At 43.1% G+C, this 24604-nt stretch overlaps 1 protein-coding gene across 7 annotated transcripts; it reads right to left on the bottom strand.

The window, feature by feature from the left end:
* Positions 1-251: 251 nt before the first annotated feature.
* Positions 252-22650, bottom strand: LOC118370595 (ATP-dependent RNA helicase DDX3X-like). 7 transcript variants are annotated; one of them, XM_035755656.2, is made up of 20 exons: positions 22337-22650; positions 17650-17698; positions 17476-17523; positions 15286-15345; positions 12579-12758; positions 11995-12121; positions 11781-11888; positions 11442-11541; positions 11159-11294; positions 10842-10936; positions 10581-10679; positions 9978-10138; positions 9629-9773; positions 9391-9535; positions 8463-8510; positions 4795-4976; positions 4496-4613; positions 3659-3815; positions 3395-3531; positions 252-3210 (listed from the first exon to the last, which is right to left on the bottom strand). In XM_035755656.2, exons 1-20 carry the CDS (start codon positions 22379-22381, stop codon positions 3113-3115), a joined length of 2238 nt encoding a protein of 745 aa, XP_035611549.1. In that variant the 5' UTR covers positions 22382-22650; the 3' UTR covers positions 252-3112. The 7 variants fall into 7 exon arrangements, with proteins under 7 accessions (XP_035611549.1, XP_035611552.1, XP_035611553.1 ...); XM_035755659.2 differs by having other exon boundaries at positions 12648-12758; positions 22337-22649; XM_035755660.2 differs by lacking the exon at positions 15286-15345 and having other exon boundaries at positions 12648-12758; positions 22337-22649.
* Positions 22651-24604: the final 1954 nt, after the last annotated feature.

Raw genomic sequence — 24604 nt, forward strand, 5'->3', positions numbered from 1 at the left:
TGTGCATCTTCATTTTAAATTGCAAAACATTTGGCGAAATTGTGCACTATTGAACACAACCCTGATATGGTAACAGAAGAATTCCATAAATGAGACAAGTGAAACATGGTGTTAACAATGAAATCTCTCAAATGAACTGAAGCCCATCAAATCAACGCCAACTTCGCTGCGCCTCTCCACAGCCACTCCAGGATATAGTCTGTCCTAGATGTATAACAAGTCTTAAGATATGCTTGATTTTTATAATATGGTACTTTTGCATTCAAACTTTATTTAGGTAAAATCATACAATAATTACACAGCTGAGTCTTTTCCCATGCTGTGCATTAGCCTCTAAGCTAGTACAGAAAGCAAAGTCTAAGTCTAAAGAGCTCTAGGTTGTTCTTCCTCAGGGCACTGAGCAAGTGGTGCTTGTAGCCTATTCTTCCTGTGGTCAGGCTAGCAGTTAATGTGCTGCTACTGTGGGTAACACTACTGCAGCTGAGACCTGCTCAATACTCTGAGGGAACAATCCCCAGAGGTGCCATATGCAAATGCACAATAGAGAATAAACCGCATTGTTTTTTAAGATTGTCATGTGCCAGACATACACTGGATATTTTTATAAATATAAATCAGGTCAAATTAGAATAAAGAGTTATTATAAACAATGCATACAATTTGAGAATCCCGAACAGTTCTGCACTGATAAGATTTAGGAAAATTAGATTTCGCTCTTTTAACAACTTTAATTCCAAACCTTGGCATGTTTGATTAATTCCATTTCTCTTTTTGAAGGCCAATTTGACTATATAATATTTAGAGATGTTTCAAGGCCTCAGGCCCTGACGTCTGTGGATATTATTATTTTTGACCGAGTCCAATATGTCTTAAACATTAAAAAGCTCACACTACCCCGAAATATATAATTTTTTCACGCATACAGGTGACATTCAACATTCAAGTGCCAGTGTTTTTGTTACCGTCTTTTGGTCAAGTTTCTTGTAACTTTCAAAGAATCACTTTGAGGCTTACAAAAATAAATATCTCTCAGAAATGCTTAATAAATTACACAAAACTAGCAGCAAAAGTAGAATCTAGAAATCTGTGTGCAAATGGCTAAATTCCCAACTGCTAAATCCCCTGGTCCCAAATAAATCCTGTTTAAATGTTGAGAACCCTTCCCCTTTGTAAACAAGCTGCGTTTTTCCCCCACAATCTCCTCACACACAATATTTGGAAGCTTAAGGACATGTATTCAAGACATTTATATAAAACTCTAGATGTGCAATAAAATAACTTTTGTAAAACTTGATGGGCACGACAACAAACAAGGGCCTACACACAAACTCAAGTAGCACCTTTCAATCCAAGTTCTCACTGTCAGTGCATCCGCTTTTAAAGTGAATACATTTAAAAAGTTCAAAAGGCACAATACACTTAAGAAACGTAGTGCACTTAGAGATACTCCAATGCCCCATCTCTCCTCCTCTCGTTGGCTGCTGCTCTTTGAGGGGAAAAGCCTTGTCTGGCCAGTCAGAACCAGAGCTTCATACACATCTAAAGCTGACTACCTCCCAGAGTTGACAGTACACATGTACCATAAGGAAGGGGACAACAGTCCCCAGTCTTTGGCCACCTTCACAGCAAGGAGCAATGGAAACCAAAGCGATGGCAGTACACTGATAACCCTTGACCTTCACCCCATAACCCCAGCGACAACTGTCCTGCTGTCCAGTCCCTTTGCTTTCTGACTGGTTAACCCTTAGTGATGGACCTCCTACTGCTTGTCTCGGATAGATGAACCATGCCCCTCCAACACAGCTTGAAAAGAGAAAACGTTTGTAATTAAGTTAAGCCTGCGACTCGGTTCATTTGTCTTATATCTCCTTGACCAAAAAACAAAACACTAGCATGCGTAGAATACCGGCTCGGCGGTCAACGGTAAGACTGTTTAATGTTAACGCTGCACCACACCGTGCCTCCCCGACGCTATCGTTCCCCCCTGCCCCCCCCCCCGACGCTGTGGTCCTTGTGCAGCCATTTTGAACTTCACTTCCAAGATGGCGGGCATTTTTTTGTTTTGATACATGTTTATAGAAGAAACATTTAACTCAAAACTGCCAATTTTACAATACCACGCGCATGCGCCCGCTCTTCAAATGTAAACAAACCAAAAAACACTGCCCAGTTAATGTAGCTAGTGGCAGGTAACTTACTAGCTGCCATAACACTGTCAAGTCAAGTCATTGAGTGTTTGTTTGAATTAAACCCTAGTGTGTGTTTGTTAGCATTGATTTTAACGACTTTCCGTGTTAAGAGATCACAACTGGAATGGCTATTGGAAAGACTACCGTATCTTTAGAGGAGCCTATCCAGGATAGAGTGAGCGAAAAAATTAAAAAGTAATCGAACTCTTCGTCCTTTAAAGATTAGAATACAGTTATTGGCCAAACTAGGAGTACGGCCCAGTGAGGTCGGACGCTACAGTGAAGTTAGCTGTTTGAACTCGATAAAAGGCTACATGATGACCCTGCGACAATTTTGAAAGGTTCAAATGGATTCATGACTCGAGCGAGTCACAATGCCCCCAGTGTTTGCCAAGGTTTGATTAAGTACAAGCTTTTTTTTCTGTTTCTTTTTTCACCCCCAAAATAAAATACAATTTAGAGCTCTTGGCCACATTCATTTGGTGAAATGACAACAGAATTAGTCCTGTCTAAATTCAAAAGGCACAGTACATTAACATACAAATGATCCTCAGGTTATTCTTTTAGGTTCTTATTTTTGTTTATACAAAGAAAAAAGGATGTGCTGTTTTGAACAACGAAAGTCTAGAGTTGCTATATCAGACAATACATGTCAGCATCCTTACATGCGCACTCTTAATCTTAAGTGTGCAAATCTCTGCTCTTCTCCAGTGGATTGGCATCACGCTGGTTATATCTTCGCGTTGCGTCGTTCTCCATGTGAGAGAAGCGAAGGGGCAGAGAATCGCAATGTGTGTAATGTACTGTGTGTCAGTGAAAACTACACAGGGTTGAGTGAGCGGGGGTATTTTAGTCTGGCGTAGTCAACATGTGGTTTCCGTGAGGGGATCGGTTTGGTTGGCGTGGCAACCGAGTTTCTATGACTAGTTGCCCCACCAGTCTGTTCCACTACCGGAGTGGCTGTAGTTGCCACCGTAGCCTGCATCGTTGCCACCATAGGAGTTCCCGCCTCCAAAGCCACCTGGGAAGGACAGAGGTCAAGGGTCAGTAGATTGTTATGATAGCTGTATGTGAGTTACTGAATTAATCTATATGGATGACCCCTCACACATGATTGAGTCAGGAATTCCAAATCATCATGGATAAAAACTAAGGGACATTTAGAGTGGCTCTTCAAATGGTTCTGAAAAGGGCCTAGCGCTTACCTCCACCAAAGCCGCCACGGCTTCCGCCTCCTCCGTAACCCCCGGTGCGTGGGCCTCCGCGCCCACCACCACCGCCAAAGCCGCCACCACCGGGTGTCTGACGGTAGTCCCTGGCACCAAATCCACCAGAGGAGAACCTAGCGGAGCGAGAACAAAAGTTGATACACTCAGAACATGTAGCTCTTCTCCTTTCTTGAGAAGCTCCTTTCTGATCTAAAACCATTGGTGGGACATTAACATCCCTGAAAAAAGTTGTGCGTGCACCTCTTGGAGCGTCCGCGTCCTGTGTTGCCCTTGTGCTGGTTCTCATAACCCAGGCTCTCCAGCCAGGATGGTACCTCCTGCTTGGCCTCCACCAGGATGTCCAGCAGGTCTTTGGTGATGTTGCTGTTCTTGTCGTTGAAGAACGACGTGGCCAGACCTACAAAACGCAGACAGCTCTCAATACGCTACACACATATCATGCAGCGCAACTCTCCAGGGCATGCGGTGGAATGAGCAACTTCAGTTCTTGAAAGACTTAAGGCTTCTTAAAAAGACAATTCATGCAGTGTGAGATCTTAAGTAATATAATAGTGTAGTTTTACTGTTTATCCTCAGTTATTCTCTTGTTTCTACAACATGTTGCTGAGTCTGTTCGGACTAGCTACCATCCCAGTCGTATCAGATGTAATACAGAGGCGCATGGTCAACACAAACACCGTTATTCACCGGCACCAGTGGTAATGCACTCTCCAACACAACGGGAAAATCTACTGTTGTGCAGAGCTAAGCACACCATTCTAATTATACAACTAACCGAATGTCAGACAGACAACAGAACCTGATACACAAGGTGAGTGACGCATGTGACCTAGCTATCACTAACAATATGTGAATCCAAGAATAATTTGGTGATTTATCTGTTTAGTCCGAGTCATGTTAATTATGCAGCAAACAAGAAAAAAGCTCATTCTTGTTTTGGTATCAAAATGTTCTAAAACGTTTTCCTTCGCATGACCTCGAACACAATCTTGGTGTGTTAGAGCTGGGTCAAAATCCCACACACACACATAATTGGTCATGATAGGAGAACCCCCCTCAAACACTAGTCCCACTCACCCAGGTTCCCCACGCGGCCTGTACGACCGATACGGTGGACATACTCCTCTATGTCGCTGGGCAGGTCAAAGTTGATGACGTGCTTGACGTTAGAGATGTCCAGACCCCGCGCAGCCACCTGGAGGAGAAGACAGAGGGAAACATGATGCAACCAGCAATGGCGAAAACCTTTCAGGTGGTGATCATCGTTACGATTGTAGTAGCTTCAATACAAATCCCGACACGTTTTAATGCGTGTAGGATAAAAAGGGGGAAATGACATCACTGTCTTGACAGAAGGGGTGTGTGTGTTGCCGTACCGCGGTGGCCACCAGGATGGGGCAGCGGCCAGAGCGGAACTGGTTCAGCGCCTCTTCTCGGTCTCTCTGGGAGCGATCACCGTGGATACTGGTGCAGGCGTAGCCCTCACGATACAGGAAGTCCTCCAGGGCGTCTGCTCCCTTTTTGGTCTCCACAAACACCAATGTCAGAGACTCCTTACCTAGACAGAGTGAGGAAGAGAGACGTAGCGAGAGCGCGCGAAAGAGATGAAAAGAAAATCAAGCAAACGTTGAGTACTTAGCGCACAGGCTATGAGCAGGATAAAGACTTCAGACAATGAGAGGGGCGATGGGATCAGAAAAAAAAAAAAAAAAAATGGTGCTGCGCTAACAGAGCAGGCAGGTGCTGATAGGGTGACCACATGTCCCAGATGGTGCAGGACAGCCCTGCATTATGGCCCTTGTCAGACATTCCAACACGTCTCTTTTACAGTCACATTGCACTTATTACAATATATATATATATATATATATCAAAGATGTGGTACTGGTGATGTTAAAAATTCAATTGTTGAGATCTGATATTCTGATGTAGGCCTACGTCATCTTCAACCAATCACATTTATCAGAACCTTTCGTGCTATATTGCAGCTAATCTTTGAGTGGACAGTTTAACTTGTGCTTCTAATGAAGAGCTACAAAAGGAGGTGGGCCAAGGCCTAAATAGCCGTATTATACTGAAAGGTAATTTTGTCAAACTTGTGAGGGTCTCAATTCTCATAACATGCTTATTCAGCATACAAATGTATGTGGACACCTGTACATCGAACATCTCATTCAAAAAATAAACGGGCATAAATATGGAGTTGGTCCCTACTTTGCTGCTATAACAGCCTCCACTCTTCTGGGAAGGCTTTCCACTAGATGTTGGAACATGGCTGCCGGGAATTGCTTCCATTCAGCCACAAGACCATCAGTGAGGTCGGGCACAGATGTTGGGCGATTAGGCCTGACTTGCAGTCGGTCGGTCGTTCCAATTCATCCCAAAGGTGTTCAAATGGGTGGTGGGGTCAGGGCTCTGTGCAGGACAGTCAAGTTTCTCCACACAGATCTTGACAAACCATTATGGCCCATGCTTTGTGCACGGGGGCATTGTCATGCTGAAACAGGAAAAGGCCTAACCCAAACGGGTGCCATTGAGTTGGAAGCACTGAATCATCTAGAATGTCATTGTAGAGTCAAGATTTCCCCTCACTGGAACTAAGGGGCTTAGCCCGAACCATGAAAAACAGCCCCAGACCAATATTCCTCCTCCACCACCGAGCCTTCTCCAGATTTGTTTGTCAGACCGTCAGATGGTGAAGCTTGATTCATCACTCCAGAGAATGTGTTTCCACTGCTCCAAAGTCCAACGGTGGCAAGCTTTATGCCACTCATAGTGCATAGTGATCTTAAGCTTGTGTGTGGCTGCTCGGTCATGGAAATCAATTTCATGAAGCTCCCAACGAACAGTTCTTGTGCTAACGTTGGTTCCAGAGGCAGTTTGGAACGCTGTAGTGTTGCAACCGAGACAATTTAAGCGCCATTCTACTGACAATGTTTGTCAATGAAGAGTGCATGGCTGTGTGCTAAATTTTATACACCTGTTGTGACTGAAATAGCCAAATCCGCCAATTTGAAGGAGAATACTTTTGGCCATGTCGTGCATTTGCACCCACGGTAAATGCCGTGAAGCCTGGCGTGAATGCCACGGTAGATGCCGACAAAGTTCAAATATTTAAACTTCTGTCAATCAATGCTAACACTTTTTAAAACGTTTTCTACCCGATGTTCATTAGCATTCTTTGTTTACTGAAGTCACCCTAGCAACGCTGTGCTGGCTTTTGCTGTCACCATATTTTTTTAACTCTTGTCCCGCTATGCCAACTGGTATGATGGTTTTGCATCCCTCGTCTATACGCAGCATAACTGTTTTACATTCCCTGAGACCAACCAGAAATGGTTTCCTTGGCCAAATAGTGCCAGATTTTCTTTAACAGCCAGTCTCTTTCTGCATCACAAAATTTTGCACAAGGCAAAAGAGTATGTGCTTAAATTAGCTTGTTCGTTGCAGCGCAAGGGGGATGTGTCGGAGGTCTTTTTTTGTTATTAATGTAGGCTACACTGTCCCACAAATGTGCCACAAAAATCATCTCGTTGTCCCACATTTGGGTATTTTAAATGTGGTCACTCTATAAAATCGATGGTGGTGTGACTGAGTTCATCACCATGGAGCAACAAAACAAACAGCAACTGAAAAATGGAAATCAGGGGAGCAGAAGCATCATCCCTTTCACTGACAAATTATTAAATGCAAATGGTTCGGTTTTGCAGAGTTATGCCAAATGTCCTCATAACAGAATTAGCCAGCTGTCCCATAACTCAAAATGTCCTCACAGCCATTTGGAATAGTACTAGTAAATGAGTAGTCTCAGTTTTGTCAGCAGTGGACCAACACTGCATTAATGGCTATCGGCACAAACGGTCAAGTGTGAAACTGGATGGGAGCTGGATGGGGGCATGTGGTGGTGTCATTGTCGACATTCTCTGATGACCCTACATCTAATTCAACAGCAGCAGCATTCAGTAACAGGTAGGCAGCAGGCTGCATTTGGGTAAGGTTGGCATGGCAACACTGAGCGATGAAGAGAACAGGACCAGGTTTGAGTGTCTTAAAAATGCATCCTGCCTTCCTTGGAATAATTGCTGATTTCACATGTTTGGATAGGTGAAGGCTAGTAGCATATGGCAAAAACATTCACCTATCCAGTCATAATATCTGTGCTAATGTCACAGAAGGCATTATGTCTATTCTAAATATTCAAATCAGGGCTTGGATATCTACATGCAGGTCTAGCGCCTAGGGCAGTGTTCACAAAACTCAAGACCTCAAGGGGTGCACATTTTGGTTTTTACCCTAGCACTACACAGCTGAATCAAATGACCAACTAATCAAACTGATTAGTTGAATCAGCTGTTTCTAAAATGTTTAACTTCATATTCACCATGTTTTGTCATAAAAAAAGATAGAAGTGTTTCCAATGACAACGCCTACTCATAATTGGTTCAACACCGATGAGGTCATTGGAAACTCATCGGCTATCTTTCCCCCCCACAAAACAGTTAATTTATATTTTTTCCCCCTTTAACATAGATGGACTCAAGCTGCTTTTATAGGAGACGTAGCTCCTTTAGACAGTTGACTAACAGAGTGTAGCTCAGTTTACAACGGCAACAGCCCAACGTGTCCTTAAAATCTCCCACACTTGTGTGTGTGTGTAACACCCAGACAGTAACACCAAGCCAAAAACACCAAAGCTGTGCTCCAATTAACATCCTTCTTTGAGGATGGTAAGTGTTACTGCTGGTTCTAATGACAGGGTTTGCAAACCCTGGTCCTGGAGGGCTGTAATTTAGTCTTCGTGTTGGGCTGGAACAAAAGCCTGCACACCACAGCTCCCCAGGCCTCGAGTTGCCCACCCCTGACCTAAGGGTAGGATTCCCCTGGCCCTGAGACTACAACCATTATGTCTGGCCCTAAAGCTCTTTTGAGAAATTATGAAAGGAGAAATAGAGGGTTGGGGACCAGGGAAGGGAAAAGGATGGAGTGGGATGTTTGCCAGTTGGGAGGGTCAGACTGGGGGTTATAGTACCATAATAATACTTACCGGGTGTCACTGCAGCCTCCTGAACATCAGGAGCATCACTGGGAATGACTAAATAAAACCAAACCGCCCAGTAGAGTAAACCAAAAGGCAGTGTGGAGTAACTTAACAGTTCTTAACAGATATGTAATAACTAGCGCTTTCCCAATCATCCACCCTCCGTTTCACCCAGGGGAGAATGGTGAAGGTTCATTATGTCAACTAGTTTAGGAGACACATGTCCATGGGGCAGTTCATTTACTTTGGGCATACAGACTAACAGGTGGTTGGGGGTGGGGGCAAGGGAAAAGGCTAACAAATGTACCCTTTTAGATAAACACCGTAGCAAGTATCATCAATTAGTTTCAATACATCTGTGACTGAACCAATGATTTAGATCTACACATATACACACACTAGTTAACTGATACGGGGCACAGTGTTGAAGCCACTGTGTCTCCATCTTGGCACTGCCCCACGATTGTAAAAAACATTTTGGAAGCTATAGAAATGCATTTCTTAATGTCTACATTTATGTTTTCCACATTTAATTTTATTACTGACCACCTTAAATGCACACTTAATTATATTTTGAGACAAAATATATAAAAACATCTTTAAAGTAAACATTTGACTTTACTAATGTTACTGTGCCCAATACAAAACAAAATAATTAAAAACATGTAATTTTGTCCTAGAAACATTAATTGAAATAGTGTAGAATTGCATTAATTCCTATGGAGGACTGCTCCTACTGGGGAGTGCCAATATGGCCGACCGGTGGCTTCAGAGCCTCTCAATGACCAATACATATCAGCAGCAATCCAGGGCTAATATACATCATTGGATTGAACGTTATACCTGTGTGAATGATAGAGTTTGGTGTGAGAACGTGAGCGTGTGTAAAAGGGTTTGAGGGTTATGGGGTAGAGTTGATGTGTGCGTTCCTTACCTGTAGCGTTGAGCAGGTCCAGGAGGAAGGATCTCTTGTCACCATCCTCCACCCACACTACTTTCTGGGTGATGTTTTCTGAGGTGGAGCCCACGCGGCCCACGGCGAGGAAGATATAGTCCTCTAGGAAATCACGCGCCAGCATCTAACAGTCAGAAATACACACAGTCAGAAACACGCACCCAGGATTTTACTCTATTTCTCAAGCTTGCATCACTACTGGTGCATGCTTGTGTACCTGGATCTCCTTGGGGAAGGTAGCACTGAACATCATGGTCTGACGGATGCCTTTAGGGGGCATGGTGTCCTGCTCCACGATGCGTCTGATCTGGGGCTCAAAACCCATGTCCAACATCCTGTCAGCCTCGTCCAGCACCAGGTAGCTGACAGGGATGACAGAAACAGCTCACTTAGCACTTTGGTCACTCACTTATGTTAGTGTTGGACAACTCATTATCATTAACACTAGCCAACTCGTCAGCACTAGTTAACCAGTGCTAATGAGTTAGCTAACAAGTTCTCTTGTTAGCTTTAGCAAACTCTTTGGCGTTAGCCAATTTGTTAGTGTTAGCGCCTGCCCCACTCACTTGCAGTAGTCGAGGCCAATCTTGCCCCTTTCCATCATATCCACCAGGCGCCCGGGTGTGGCCACCAGAAGGTGGCAGCCTCGCTCCAGGTCTCTGATCTGCTGGCCGATGTCAGCCCCCCCGTACACCACACAGGGACGCACACGGGAGCGGTACGCAAACTAAGAGATACACAGGACAGTTCAGAACACTAGTACAGCCATAATTCAAGTTTCAACCATCACCCTTCCACTGTCTTTGGAGTACCGTTCTATAACAGATGTTACCGAGATGAACACTTATGTTACATAGAACTTGATGCGCATTCATTTTGACACGATATAAGATTGTACCAGTGATTAAAGATGGAACCAGAAGACATGGCACTGGGCATTTTGCCCCTCCATAACACACACAGTACAGGGAAAGTGTGCATGCCAAGAAAATACATTTTATTTATCTAGTTGCAATCAATCAGCCTGTTGGGAATCAGTAACATTCAGTTCACCATCTTCCTTAGCCGCAACAAGGCTACTCTACTATACTGGTGTCACTACAACACCATTCATGGTCTGTCCATCGTGTATGGTTTTGTCTGTCTGTGGGTGGAGTTTTAGCCCACACCTTTCTGGACTCTTCGTAGATCTGCAGGGCCAGTTCTCTGGTGGGAGCCAGGACCAGGGAGAGAGGGTACTGCTTACGGCGCCCATATTTACCACTGTCCTGTGGAGGGAAGCAACAAGTGTTGGTCAACCTCAACACACCACATAAATAAATAGCACACCTGCAAGTCGGGAGGGGGCAATTTGATTGCTTTCATAGAAAAGCAGCGTTTCAGATTGATGGAAAAGCTCAACGTTGCAGGCTGCTCGTATGCGAGTGTACCTGTCCGTTCTTGCCAGCCGCTGCAGCGTCTCCAGGCCCCTGTGTGTAGATCTGGCTCAACACTGGCACCAGGAAGGCTGCAGTCTTACCCGAGCCTGAGGAAAGGAACAGTCATTCATTTACTAAATACAATAATCATTCATTTTTGCTGGTCTGAAAGAAAATCCCCAAACATGTTTTAAATATTTAGCTAAATTTGTAATGCAAGAGAATCAAATTAAAGTCCCTAAACAGGCTCAATTCCATTTAATCCTCAAGCGAATCCTTCCGCTACCTGCTCTCACCTTGAAGTAAAGCTTCTTCATTCATTCTCTTACCAGTCTGAGCACAAGCCATGAGGTCTCTCTTGGACTTGATCACCGGGATAGCGTATTTCTGGACAGGGGTGGGCCGCGTGTAGTGGGTCAGGGCAATGTTGCTCATGATGATCTCACCCATGTCCACATCATGGAACTGAAATACCAAAACACAGGCAATGTTAGTTTTGAATCACTTCTACTCTTAACTTTTGTCAACAAGAGTTACTTGAAAGTGTTCCATAGCGTGTTTCCCTTGATCTACAAGACAATTGTTGCCTGTAAAGCCAGTGACGTGACTTACACTATCAATGTGTGGCGGGCAGTTGGATCCAGTGGCCTCCACCGGAATGTCGTCGTATTTCTCAAAGTTAATACCTGTGTTGCCGCTTGAGAACAGCTCCCTGGATGAGCGGAAAAAGATTGGGTTAGAGGACATCACATTAGACAACACCTAACATGACTCTTTAAAAAGTTACCAAAAATTGCTGAACACTCCTATTGCACACTCCCAGCTGTAAGAGTGAGTCTAAGATCAATATGGTTGAGTATGCTTATATAAAATGGCACACTTAAAGTTGCAGAACTCCTAGACACACTGGTTTTGGCCAATGTAACAGTTGAGGAGAAGAGTGTGACTCACGCTTCTAAGCGTTCGTTGGCGGGGCTGGGTTTGGACCAGTCCTCATCGTCCCTGGAGTCTTCCTGCCAGCGGTTGTTGCCTCCACCGCCATAACCTCCACGCTGATAACTACAACAGACACACAGATACAATGCTCAACACACTTCACAATCATCAGCTGTCTGAACACACACCTACTTGTATAGCAAAATACATTCCACTGACTGGTACGTACCCTCTGCCCCCTGATGATCCACGGTCGTTGTAGAAAGAAGACTTTCCCCTCCCGCCAAAGCTGTTATAGGCCGCGTCTTGTCTGGGAGTACCTCCCCAGCCTCCACCATCCTGTCCACCACTAAACCCTAGCGAGAGAGAGTGGATAGCTTAATGAGTACCACCATTCAAATATTGCCTGGGAAGCAAACAGCCATTTTGGTAAATGGATATGATCGAATGATTGGAGTATAGGATATACTGAATCTGCAAGGGCGTTTTTTTCTGTATCTTTCAAGTATTGTCTGCGTATTTTATCAATAAAACATATATCTATACCTGTCTTAAGTAAAGGAGTCTTAGTTGTATTAAGTATTTTATTCTTACATTATTTCAGTTACTGGTGACTCAAGGAAATTCTGCCTCTGCAGATAGTCTATTAGTAGTCATTACTAGTATTACCGAGTAAAAATGTGTCTATATGCACAGTAGGACCTAGAGGACCAGATCTAGAGCATAATACAATATCTACTACCTGCATTAGTCTAATAGTATCGGTTATTACTGCGGAATAGATATACAATTTTGCACAGTAGGTTTCCCCACCTGCGATGTGCATTGGCTGACTAAACGAGGCGCCACCCATGCCGTTACCGCGGTAGCTGCCACGCCCACCTCTGTCATTTCGGGGAGGACCGCCGCGTCCCCCGAAGCCCGTATTGCGGTTGTCATGGTAACCATTGGCAAAGCCGTTGCTGCGTCCGCTGTCCCATCCTCCTGGAGAGTCTTCATGGACAGGGTGAGGGGAATGAAAGGAAGAGGGGGATGATGAGACGGAGGTAGAGAAAGTGTACTATGGGGTTGTCATGTTCAGAGACTACGAAGGGGATAGATTGGACTCCAAAGCCCACAGACAAAGGAAAATACTCACATCACTATTAAAATATCAGTTCCATCACCCTCCTTTCAAATGGGATTTGGAAAAGCTAGTGACTATTGATCAAAGGACTTCTAAAACTATATTTTAGAGATTCAACCTTGTAAAAAGGGAGGCCAACTGACTGAACTTGGCAGTATGAGTTCACAACAGAACATCTCTGCAGAAAACCTATACTTCCAAAGAATCCTACAATACAAGATCAGGCCCCCATCTGAGGTGTGGACATTCACGACAGCGATATGCCCAGCTCTGCATGCTGGCCGTCTCATCTTTCCCATTGGTGGCAACCATTATGAGTGCAGGCTAGGCAGCAGGCTGGTCAGGGGACCGTTTAGGGTTTCACCACTGCCAGATGTGACAAACAGCCCCAACCCATAGGGGTTCTTTTTCACTTCAAGGTGGTAAAGCTTCAGATAAAAGGTAGCCTAAATATGTAGTAAGCAGCAGCTTCCACATCCACCTGTGGGTCCTCAGCGGCTCCTTCAACACCAGATTTCTCACACACAGGGCAAACCTAATGTGGTGAATACACACACCAGCTGAGGCTTCAGACCAGGCCTAGTGCTGTGCACAAACACACACTGTTTATATCCCTGTGCACTATGCAAACAGCGCTAGCCAGTAGCCACATTCTGTAGGATCAAAGACTACCATTCAGAGGCATTGCTAAGAAACTGAGTCAGCTAGTTTTTATGTGGACAAGGGGTCCAGAAATACTTGTTCATTTAGCCTAGTCCTCTATTGATGCAAACTGTGCATTAACACAAGGGACGCAATAACGTGTAATTCATATTGGTGCAGGCTGAATGAGCTACATTAATAAAAGACAATTATGTCTAAATTACGTGAGTTGAAGACTCCAACAGTAAGCAATATACTATATGAATGTATAGAGTGGCTTAGCCAATGTTCAATCAGACAGTAAAACTCGCAGGTCTTCTTACTCTTTATGGAGGGACTATTTCTGGACAGTAGAGTTAACACAGATTAAGGTGAAAGGATAGAGGAATCACATAACCAATCAGGATTCAGATCAGTCACCCCCTACAGCAGCACACTGCAAGCTCTGACATCAATACGCATGGCACAATGCTAAAGACAAGCGAAGCCCTTACATCTAAGCCGCACAATGTCAGACCCCAACAAGTTACACAAGGTTTTCATTGGTTAATTACAGTGCCTATTGGAATGATTCCAAAGTAAAGGCTAATAGCTATTTAAGCTCATCAAATGTGCAACATTTCCTTCATACAGGAGTCCCTGCTTTGATTCCATTCAATTTGTATACTCCTAGAATGACCAGAAGGTAGTAAATACTACATTCCAAAGGTTTGTTTTGATACAGCTGTATTCCTACTGCAGATACACAACATAAGGATGTTAGCATTGAGCATACTGCAGCTCCCATTGGCATTAGTAATACAGCCATTCTAGCGACGCAGGACAGAATCTCACTAAAAAATATATATTTTAAACAACCATGCAACAGAGGCAAGCTACTGCATACTAGAACACACAGCTTTGATACCAGTCCATGGCTGCATATTCTCAAGTGATACCCTATTCCCGGTAGTGGGAATTGGGTGTGGTGTTCTCTTAGGGGAATAGCCTACGTGGCATGCAGGTACACAGGTATACCATTTGTCTGACCAGACCCCATTGTTAAAGTGGTAAAAGTCTAGCTAGCTCCTGAGAGGCCAGTCTTGGGTAACCTAAGCAAAGGTACAGGGGAAGGAGGCTATAAAAACAGGTTCTCCTTCCATAAGTTGGCTGATGCAAGAGTAGTTTGACATGACACTAATAGTTACCGGCCATACAGTTATCCCAACCAGGTGTATAGTTATTTTTGTGTCTTTGGTGGCATTGAGGGTACTGCTTAAATAAAACTTTCAGGGACACTACATATTGTAAAGGCTTACAATATGGAAAATACTGTGGGTTAGAACATGTGCAAGATGGCACACACACACACAAAACAAGTTCTCAATACGGATAGCTCATCATTGAAAGCAGCTATAATAAGATGTTAAAATTAGATGTGCTGCAATGTCAGCAAAATAATTTCCAAAATCTAATGCATTGGCCTAGATGGAGCCATCATATCCTGTTCCCTCATATAATTTGTAAGCAGCATCTGAGCAAAACCAGCAGAAAAAAAAGCAAATCAGTTTCAGGTTTGAAGCTGGGTGTCACATTGTTTTTCAAAAGTCTAATCCCCTTCACATTGGGTTCCATATACACAGATTCAGTTTACACTGGTGGAATCTGTGCACCCGGAACAACCCACATTGGTGTTTCTGGTGTGTAAAAGGCCATTTCATGCAACTACAAATGCAGGGTGCCCTCAGCACAAAGGAGACAGAAGGCACTTACAGAAGTTCACTGGAGGTGGCACTGAATAACCGTACTGTCTACCAGAGGAATAAGCATTTTCTGTTGTGGGATAAAAATAAAATAAAAAACAATGTCACAAAAGTGTGAGATGAAGCTAACCCAAGAAACGCTTTACCATGATTAATGAGATGTTCATTGGGATAGACTCTGGCATTTAATATGTGTACAACTTCTCAGAGGCAAGTCAGTGCTAGCCTAGTTAGCATGAGAATGTTTTCTTAGGACACCGGCTTGTCTTTCCCTTAAGAATATTGTGATCTGTTGGACCCAGTGGCAGCGAGCCAGTTCTAGAAAAAAAGTTGCCACGATTGAAACAATTGTACAGTATCCTCTGCAATTTTTGGTGTATGCATCTCAAGGGTTTCCAGACTTTTGACACATGCCCCAAAAATAATCCCGGCCCCACAATGTTAAAAAAGTGATGTAATGGCCTCTCGCTGTGCCACCAGAAACTCTGGGTTCGAGCCCAGGCTCTGCTGCAGCCGGCCAAGCATCGTCCGGGTTAGGCCGGCAGCCTGCACCTGCCCAGTCTGTTCTAAGACATTCTGAGGGAAACAGAAGACAATGTTCCTGAGAGACTCATCTTTCAGTCATGGGGTCACAATATTTTGTAGCTTAAACCGTTAGATCCACATTTCTAGGATGAAAAGAGACACCGCTCACTTTATTACAACCACTTTTAGCAGCTAAAAGCTGTATGAACCAAGAGCAGTGAGCAATACGGACCCCATTCCAGTGTTGTGTCACCCCCGGATGGTCGGGTGACATGTAGAAATTACTTGTCAACAAGTGGCAGCTTTCCACGACGATCAATAGGACCTCAGGCGGCACGTTTCCTTATTTGTTAAGAACGCTATTACGTTTATCGAGAGCTGTAGAAACATTGGCTTGCGGTAAACTCCTTACGCAGGTAGAAGGGCGACATTTGTACATTAAGTATTCCAGGTCATGTGAACATAATTTTATTATTTACATGCCTGTGAGCCAAGAGTTGTTAGTCAAGAAAGACACAAATCAGGTTGTACGTCATTGTAGGGCTGGGCAATATGGCTTAATATATTTTTTATTGTTCTCCAAATAGGCGTTGTTGTACAATTAAAAGTAAAATACACTACATTTGACAGTCCACAATAATCAAATTAATTTGAGGCTTGTGAAATTATACCAAGGCTAAATAGATGAATAAGCCTAACAACCACAAAACCCACTAAGACTTTATTTTAGGTTAAAAAAAAGTTACATCTGCTTTTCTGATGGACAGCGTATTGAAAATGCAGATTTCGGAATTCTAACGCAACCCCTGGGTTTATTTTCTTTCCAAAACTTCTACACTAGGGAAGTGTATTTAACAAAATGTAATTATTTAGTCTAAAACGGTGTGTGTGTGGGGGGGTGCTAAGGAATGGAATGGAATTGTTTTCCGACAGCTAAATGACCCATAGTCATACTATTTGATTACGAATGTTAAGGCCCCTTTGGGTATCAAAAAATATTGATTTTGGCCTCTATTTCTAAAACCCATAGAAAACACACTCATAAAAGGACACAGAAAATGAATCACAAGATACAAGGTTGACGCGCGTCTTAAATCTAGGAGATATTTGTTTTTAAAAACTCATAAAACTTTTTTTTAAAACACACATTTAACCCCTTTTTTGGTGTCACAAAACTACCTGTATTATTCAATTATTATTTTTAAAAGTGGTACCGGTTATCTTCAGACGAGTCCCATGACCCTTGTGGGGGTCCTTGAGCAAAATGGAGAACGCCATCGTGTTTGTGAGAATTCCCCCTTTCCATAATGTGGTCTCATTTGTTTGTAGCCCAAACGGTTCAGACTTGTGGGGGTCGTAGAGCAAAACACCATCGTGTTAGTGAGTCTCCCCTTTTCATAGAGGGGTCAGAAATTTGACGTTGACGTTTAAAAAAAATGTAACTTAGATTGATGCAACAGTGCTTCAATTAACTTGGGGATTAACTGACAAATGCATGGATTTCTGGTAGAAGTTGTAATTTCAACATGTCCCGAACCCATTAATACACTAGCCAAAACTTATTGCACACCTTCATTAACGACAAGTCCTTTGTTATCCATCCATATTTAAATGGAGAACATGGGAGTTTTGTCATCTTGTATGTGATTTATTGGGTGTCAAAGATAACGCTTACCGTTTTTGGAAACTTCTTTGTTCCTCAAGTGAGGTGGAATGTAACGCCCTAGGAAGTGGAAAATGGTAGGACTATCAGTTCACACATTTAGAAACAAATAGTATGGTAAAGCCATCAATGAATATCGCCACAATGAGCTACACTGAATGCAAATTATTGGCTGTTAATACTTACTGCCTGTGCCTCCTCCCTGTCCGTCAGAGTTCAAGTCTAGGCCAGCAAGCTGAAAACACAAATATACTGTTGGAGTGCATCAAGTGATTTTACCACAAGCATGGTCAAATACAACCACAGGGTGAATTAATGCTTCCAAATATGATGGCGCAAAGTGCCAAAAGTCTGATCCTAGCACTGATTGGACAGTTTCAAGTTCAGTATGAAGGATAGCCTGTACAGTGCATTCAGAAAGTGTTCAGACCCCTTACCAGGTTCCACATTGTTACGTTACAGCCTTTTTCTAAATTTGATTAAATTGTTTCCCCCCCAATCTACACACAATACCCCATAATGACAAAGTGAAAACAGAAAAAAACAGAAATACATTTACATAAGTATGCAGACCCTTTACTCAGAGCATTGTTGAAGCACCAATGGCAGCCTGGAGTCTTCTTGGCACCCCTGTATTTGGAGAGTTCCTCACATTCTTCTCTGCAGATCCTCTCAACCTGTCGGGTTGTATGGGGAATGTCGCTGCACAGCTATGTTCGGGTCTCTCCAGAGATGTTGGATCTGGTTCCAAGTCCAGGCTCTGGCCGGGCCAAGGACATTCAGGAGACTTGTCACGAAGCCATTCTTGCATTGCTTTGGCTGTGTGCTAAGGGTTGTTGTCCTGTTGGAAGGGAAACCGTCACCCCAGTCTGAGGTCCTGCGCACTCTGGAAGAGGTTGTCATCAAGGCTCTCACTGTACTTTGCTCTGTTCATCTTTCCAGACTACTCTCCCAGTCCCCGCCGTTGAAAAACATCCCAACAACATGATACTGCCTCCCCGCTTCACCATAGTAATAGTATTGTCTAGGTGATGAGTTGCGTGGCACTCAGGCCATCAGACCAGTGAATCTTGTTTCTCATGGTCTGAGGGTCATTTTAGGTGCCTCCAAGCAGGCTGTCATGTGCCTTTTACTGGGGAGTTGGTTCTGTCTGGTCACTACCATAAAGGCCTGATTGGTGGAGTGCTGCAGAGATGGTTGTGTCCTTCTGGAAGGTGCCCCCATCTCCACAGAAGTATTCTGGAGCTCTGTCAGTGACCATCAGGTTCTGGGTCACGGGCCCTTCTCCCCCAGCTGTTCAGTTTGGCCGGTCAGAGAGCTCTAGAAAGAGTTGTTGGTTCCAAACTTCTTCCATTATAAGAATGATGGAGGCTACTGTGTTCTTGGGGACCTTCAACGCTGCAGGCATTATTTGGTACCCTTCCCCAGATCTGTGCCTCGACACAATCCTGTCTTGGAGCTCTACAGACAATTCCTTAAACCTCATGGCTTAGTATTTGCTCTGACATCCACCGTGGGACCTTATATACAGGTGTGCACCTTTCCAAATCAGGTCCAATCAATTGAATTTACCACCGGTGGACTCCAAGTTGTAGAGACATCAAGGATGATAAATGAAAACAGGGTACACCCTTGCTCAATTTCAAGTCTCATAGCAAAGAGTATAAATACTTATGTAAATCAGTATACGTATGTAAATCTATATTTTATGAATTTGCAAGTGTCTACAAACCTTTCCTTGCTTTGTCATTATGGGATATTGATGAGGGGGGAAGTATTGAATCCATTTTAGATGGCTAGCTAATTTGTCCTTGGATATAAACATTAACGGATCAAGCATAAATTGGCCTTTAGTCTAGGCCGCCGCAAAGGATTAGTTCACTGAGATGGACACATACATGCATGCATACTGGTTACTGCTCGACTAAAACAACCGTGGTCGACCAAACAATCGACTAATTGGGGCCAGCCCTATTCCCCGATCATCTTTCTTCTGTTGATTTGATCAGCAGTTGGCAAACAATTGAGACGCATTACCAGTTCTATTTTAGCGCCTAGCTACACAGACGCACGGAACGCTACAGGTTTGATCAGCCTGTTAAATGCTGACCAGACCACCCAAGTTGCTTGTGCTGCAAAATAAATGTACACAAACACATTAGTCAATCATTTCACCCGAACTGCTTGCCAAGCGCCAAAACAGAAATGTATTATATTTTAGATGCTTTAGGCGCTGTGGGTCCCACATTTCCCATTTCCTCATTAGTTTTTAAGAGCATAACGTGGGTGATTGAAAGATGAACTTGGTACACACTCTAGTCGGTGGTAATGCACCTTAACCTGTTAAGTCGACCCTCTACCTTTTCGAACATTCTGTTAAAAATCGCGCAACATTTCAGCGCCCTGCTACTCAGGCCAGGAATATAGTATATGCATATGATTAGTATGTGTGGATAGAAAACACTCAGACGTTTATAAAACTGGTTAAATCACGGCTGTGACTATAACAGAACGTGCGTTTCATCGAAAAGGAATATCTGATCACTGAAAATGGAAATAAATATCCTTGCGCTACTTCCAGGAATTGTTCAAAGTGAACCGAATTAAATGAGGCCGAGGTTGCAGTGCCTACAGCTTCCACACGTTGTCTAGAGTCTTGTCATTTGATTCAGCTTTGATTCTTGGTCTAACCGAATCAAGGGAATCGATTCCCTCCGGTCTCCGACCGGATGTTTTGGTCGAGCTCTCTCCAAGACATGTTTTCGAGACGGACACCTATAGAATTGACATCGCCTCTTGATGAATTTTATCGCTTATTAACGTGTACTAATACCTAAAGTTGCATTACTAAAGTATTTCGAAGTGTTTTGTGAAAGTTTATCGTCGACTTTTTGAATTTTAAAAAATGACGTTACGTTATGAAACGCTATTTTGTTTCCGTTTATCACACAGTCTTCATAGATCCGATATCTAGGCTATATATGGACCGATTTAATCAGAAAAAAAGACCCAATAGTGATTATGGGACATCTAGGAGTGCCAACAAAGAAGATGGTCAAAGGTAAGTGTAGCTTTAATTCAATACCCTGCATGTGTATTTTAATGAACGTTTGAGTTTTAACTAATACTATTAGCATTTAGTGTAGCACATTTGCATTTCCAGAGCTCTAGATGGGACGCCTGCGTGCCAGGTAGGAGCAAGAGGTTAAAAAGTTTGCTTCCAAACGCCATATAAAATCCACAGAAAAAACGAACTAGGTTTCCCCTTTATATTTATGGTTAAATTGTCAAAGTAGAGAACACACGGTTTTGTATGAACCAACATGGGTCAAGATTCTACAAAGATCCGGATTTAAAAAAAAGAGCCATATGCATTCCAGCTAAAATAACAACCCAATGTTTTCCCACGGCAAATTAGCTAGCATTAGCACACTAGCTAAATTTCTATCATTGTTTTATGTGCATTTTGACCTGGCCCCAAAGTAATATAGTTGGTTCAGGTATTTTCATGTATTTTAATCTGCTTGCCATGATTGTGTACCAGAAGTACATTAAGTTGCAGAGGCAGTGCACATGTTGGATTTATCGAATTTTCACCTTCTTTACGTTTCTGTCAAGCCCTTTATTTAGCTAAATCCAGCATATGCACCAAATAGGACACATTACAACATAATGCTGCAAGGCAAACCGTGCGTTCCATTAGAATTTCATGTACTTCTGGTGTAACAAAATGTAGTGACATTAAAGGTGTGATCAAGGCTTTTACCACCATAGTGAGTCACGTGCAAAATATCCAAGACTAACGCTTCCAACACACCAACAGTGGCGGCATTTTGGTACACTAGAATTATATTCATGTCCGATGAAACGCTGCGTTTGCCTTGCAGCATTGCAGTGCACAAGTTGGATTTATCGACCGTATGCGTCAAACTGTATGAGTAGGTGGCTTGACAGAAGTGGCAACAGCATAAAGTGAATGTTTAACTCTTGCTGCATACAAATCCAGATGATGCTGTCGGTGTGATCGAAGCGTTGTTCTGCTGACTAACGTTATATCCAAACACGATTATACCGGCGAAGTAACGTTATATAGACCAATATCCACTTAACATGTATTAAAAGAAAGTTAACTAGCTATGTTTTACATAACTAAAACCCGACATTAACTCACTAGCTAGTCAATGGTAGATTGGCTTTGTAAACGCAGTCTGGAGTAGGTTACTTTATTCACCTACAGTACTGGCGATTGTTATTTCCTGCGCCACGTTTCAAGACTCAGCGGTTACTTTTACCGGCCGGTAAAATGTCATCAATCCAACCAGCTAAGTTAGCTAGCACGCTAAATGTATCTGAATATCAAATGTCAGCTAGGTAGTTATCTATGTTGCTAACAAGTATTGGTTCTGTAGCTAGATAGCCAACATTAACCAAGGCCTAAGCACGCCTGGTTAAGATTGTCGTGAGATCAACTACGCAATCGATACCGACCTGTTACGTGTAGCCAACTAGCCTGGCTAATTACACAGTAAAACACTAAAATATGTATTTTCGACTGTCAGCTAGCTAACTACATTAAAATACAGTTATTGATAGTTAAGTGTTCACTATATGTAATCGTTGAAACAAATAATTGTCTAACTACCCAAAACTGAATATTGCTAGGCAGCATCCGCCATCGCCAGTTAATGTCACCGGCGACACACCAACCACCATTTTACCAGCCACATCCACGCAGTTAGCTGGCTAACATTAGCTTCGCTACGAACCGCTTTAGCTTGGTAGCTTCGCTAGCTGACGGAACGTTATTTTAGCTGTCCTAACTCCATATTTCCTAAGTTTTAATGTTATTAAATAAATTATGTAAAACACTCACCTGCTGATCTAGACCGTGTTGATTATCGACGACCACATGACTCATAACTAAAGAGAATAGAGAGGGTTATTTGTCAAGAGAAAGTATTTTCTTTGTTAGCACACTAGCTAGTTTCTTTGAAGATCACAAAATTCTTCCTAGATTCCAGTCCGTAATATGTTGCTAACTTTATGTCCTTTCAGTCAATAAAACAAGTGTATATAAATGTTCCTTTCTGTCAGTTTCTACGTGGTTGCAAATTAAAGTATCCACTCGAGCTGTAAACGTAACCTTCCACTGGCTTCTCCGTGGTGGAATGAAGCTAAGTTACGCGCACAGGTACCGCGAGATAACACTATTTTAGAACAGACATCGCGATGTTCTAAATTTTGTACATTTCCGCGCGGAAATATTAATCTGCATTATTTTTGCTCAGTTGAAGTGCGTAAGATAGTAAAGTAAATAATATTGCTAATAGCAAGCATATTAAATCGTAGTAAACATCTATTATGATAGGACATAAGAAAAGGAGACAAGGTGAAGGAAAATAAGCAAAACCTTGTGCCGCGGCATTTTGGGGATTGCTTAATTGTCTGAAATGGCCTCTTCTCCTTGTATCAAGCATCTGCAATTCAACACTGTAAGTGTTGGACAGGTTAAGCACACCATACTAAGTAGGTTCCACAAGGCAAAAGCGTCAATACATGACTAAGATCGAATCGTACTTCACCGGCTCCGACGCTCCTCAAATGTGGCAGGGCTTGCAAACTGTTACAGACTACAAAGGGAAGCACAGCCGAGAGCTGGAGCCTACCAGATGAGCTAAATGACTTGTGTACTAGCTTCGAGGCAAGTAACACTGAAACATTCATGAGAGAATCAGCTGTTCCAGACGACTGTGTGATCACTAAGACCTTTATTTTATTTATTTATTTCAGTTAAAATGATGGCCTACTCCGGGCAAACCTGGATGACACAGCCTGGATGCGAAACCAGGTACTATAGTGATGCCTTTTGCACTGAGATGTAGTGCCAAAGACCGCTGCGCCACTCGGGAGCCCAGGTCAACATTCAGGACGTGTACTCCGAGCATGCGCTGACCAACTGGCAAGTGTTTTGTGTTGAAAGTGTTCTGACACTTTCAACCTTTCCCTGTCTCAGTCTGTAATACCAACATGTTTCAAGCAGACCACCATAGTCCCTGTGCCTGAGATCACTAAGGTAACCTGCCGAAATCACCACACACATACCCTCGTATGCTGGCCCTCGCTTCATATTCGTCGCCAAACCCACTGGCTCCAGGTCATCTATAAGTCTTTGCAAGGTAAAGCCCCGCCCTTATCTCAGCTCACTGGTCACCATAGCAGCACCCACCCGTGGCACGCGATCCAGCAGGTATATTTCACTGGTCACCCCCAAAGCCAATTCCCCCTTTGGCCGCCTTTCCTTCCAGTTCTCTGCTGCCAATGACTGGAACAAACTGCAAAAATCACTGAAGCTGGAGACTAATGTCTCCCTCACTAACTTTAAGCATCAGCTGTCAGAACAGCTGACAGATCATTGCACCTGTACATAGCCCATCTGTAAATAGCCCATCCAAATACCTCATCCCCATATTGTTATATATATATTTTTTGCTCCTTGTCACCCCAGTATCTCTACTTGCACATTCATCTTCTGCACATCTATCACTTCAGTGTTTAATTGCTACATTGTCATTAATTCGCCACGGCCTATTTATTGCTTTACCTCCCTAATCTTACCTCATTTGCACACACTGTATATTGATTTTTTCTATTGTGTTATTGACTGTACATTTGTTAATTCCATGTGTAACTTTGTGTTGTTGTTTGTGTCGCACTGCTTTGCTTTATCTTGGCCAGGTCGCAGTTGTATATGAGAACTTGTTCTCAACTGGCCTACGTGGTAAAATAAAGGTGAAATAATTATTTTTTTAAAATAGACTGTTCTCTCTGCTACAGCATGGCAAGCGGTACCGGAGCGCCAAATCTCTGTTCAAGAGGCTTCTAAAACAGCTTCTACCTGCAAGCCATAAGACTACTGAACATCTAATCAAATGGATACCCAGACTATTTGCATTGCATTGCATCCCCCCTTTTACACTGCTGCTCCTATCTGTTATTATCTATACATAAATCACTTTAATAACTCTACTCACATGTATATATTACCTCAATTACCTCGACTAACCGGTGCCCCCGCGCATTGACTCTGTACCGGTACCCCCTGTATATAGCCTCACTATTGTTATTTTACTGCTGCCTTTTA

This window comes from Oncorhynchus keta, chromosome 7, assembly GCF_023373465.1.
Source record: "Oncorhynchus keta strain PuntledgeMale-10-30-2019 chromosome 7, Oket_V2, whole genome shotgun sequence".
NCBI classification, from domain to species: Eukaryota; Metazoa; Chordata; class Actinopteri; order Salmoniformes; family Salmonidae; genus Oncorhynchus; species Oncorhynchus keta.

Bases quoted from the DNA above. Each gene is read 5' to 3' on its own strand.
- LOC118370595 (XM_035755656.2), bottom strand. From the start codon at position 22,381: ATGAGTCATGTGGTCGTCGATAATCAACACGGTCTAGATCAGCAG. The intron at 11,889-11,994 runs GTACGTACCAGT...TGTCTGTTGTAG, and splicing joins GGATCATCAGGGGGCAGAGG to TTATCAGCGTGGAGGTTATG. The intron at 11,542-11,780 runs GTGAGTCACACT...CCGCTCATCCAG, and splicing joins GCCAACGAACGCTTAGAAGC to GGAGCTGTTCTCAAGCGGCA.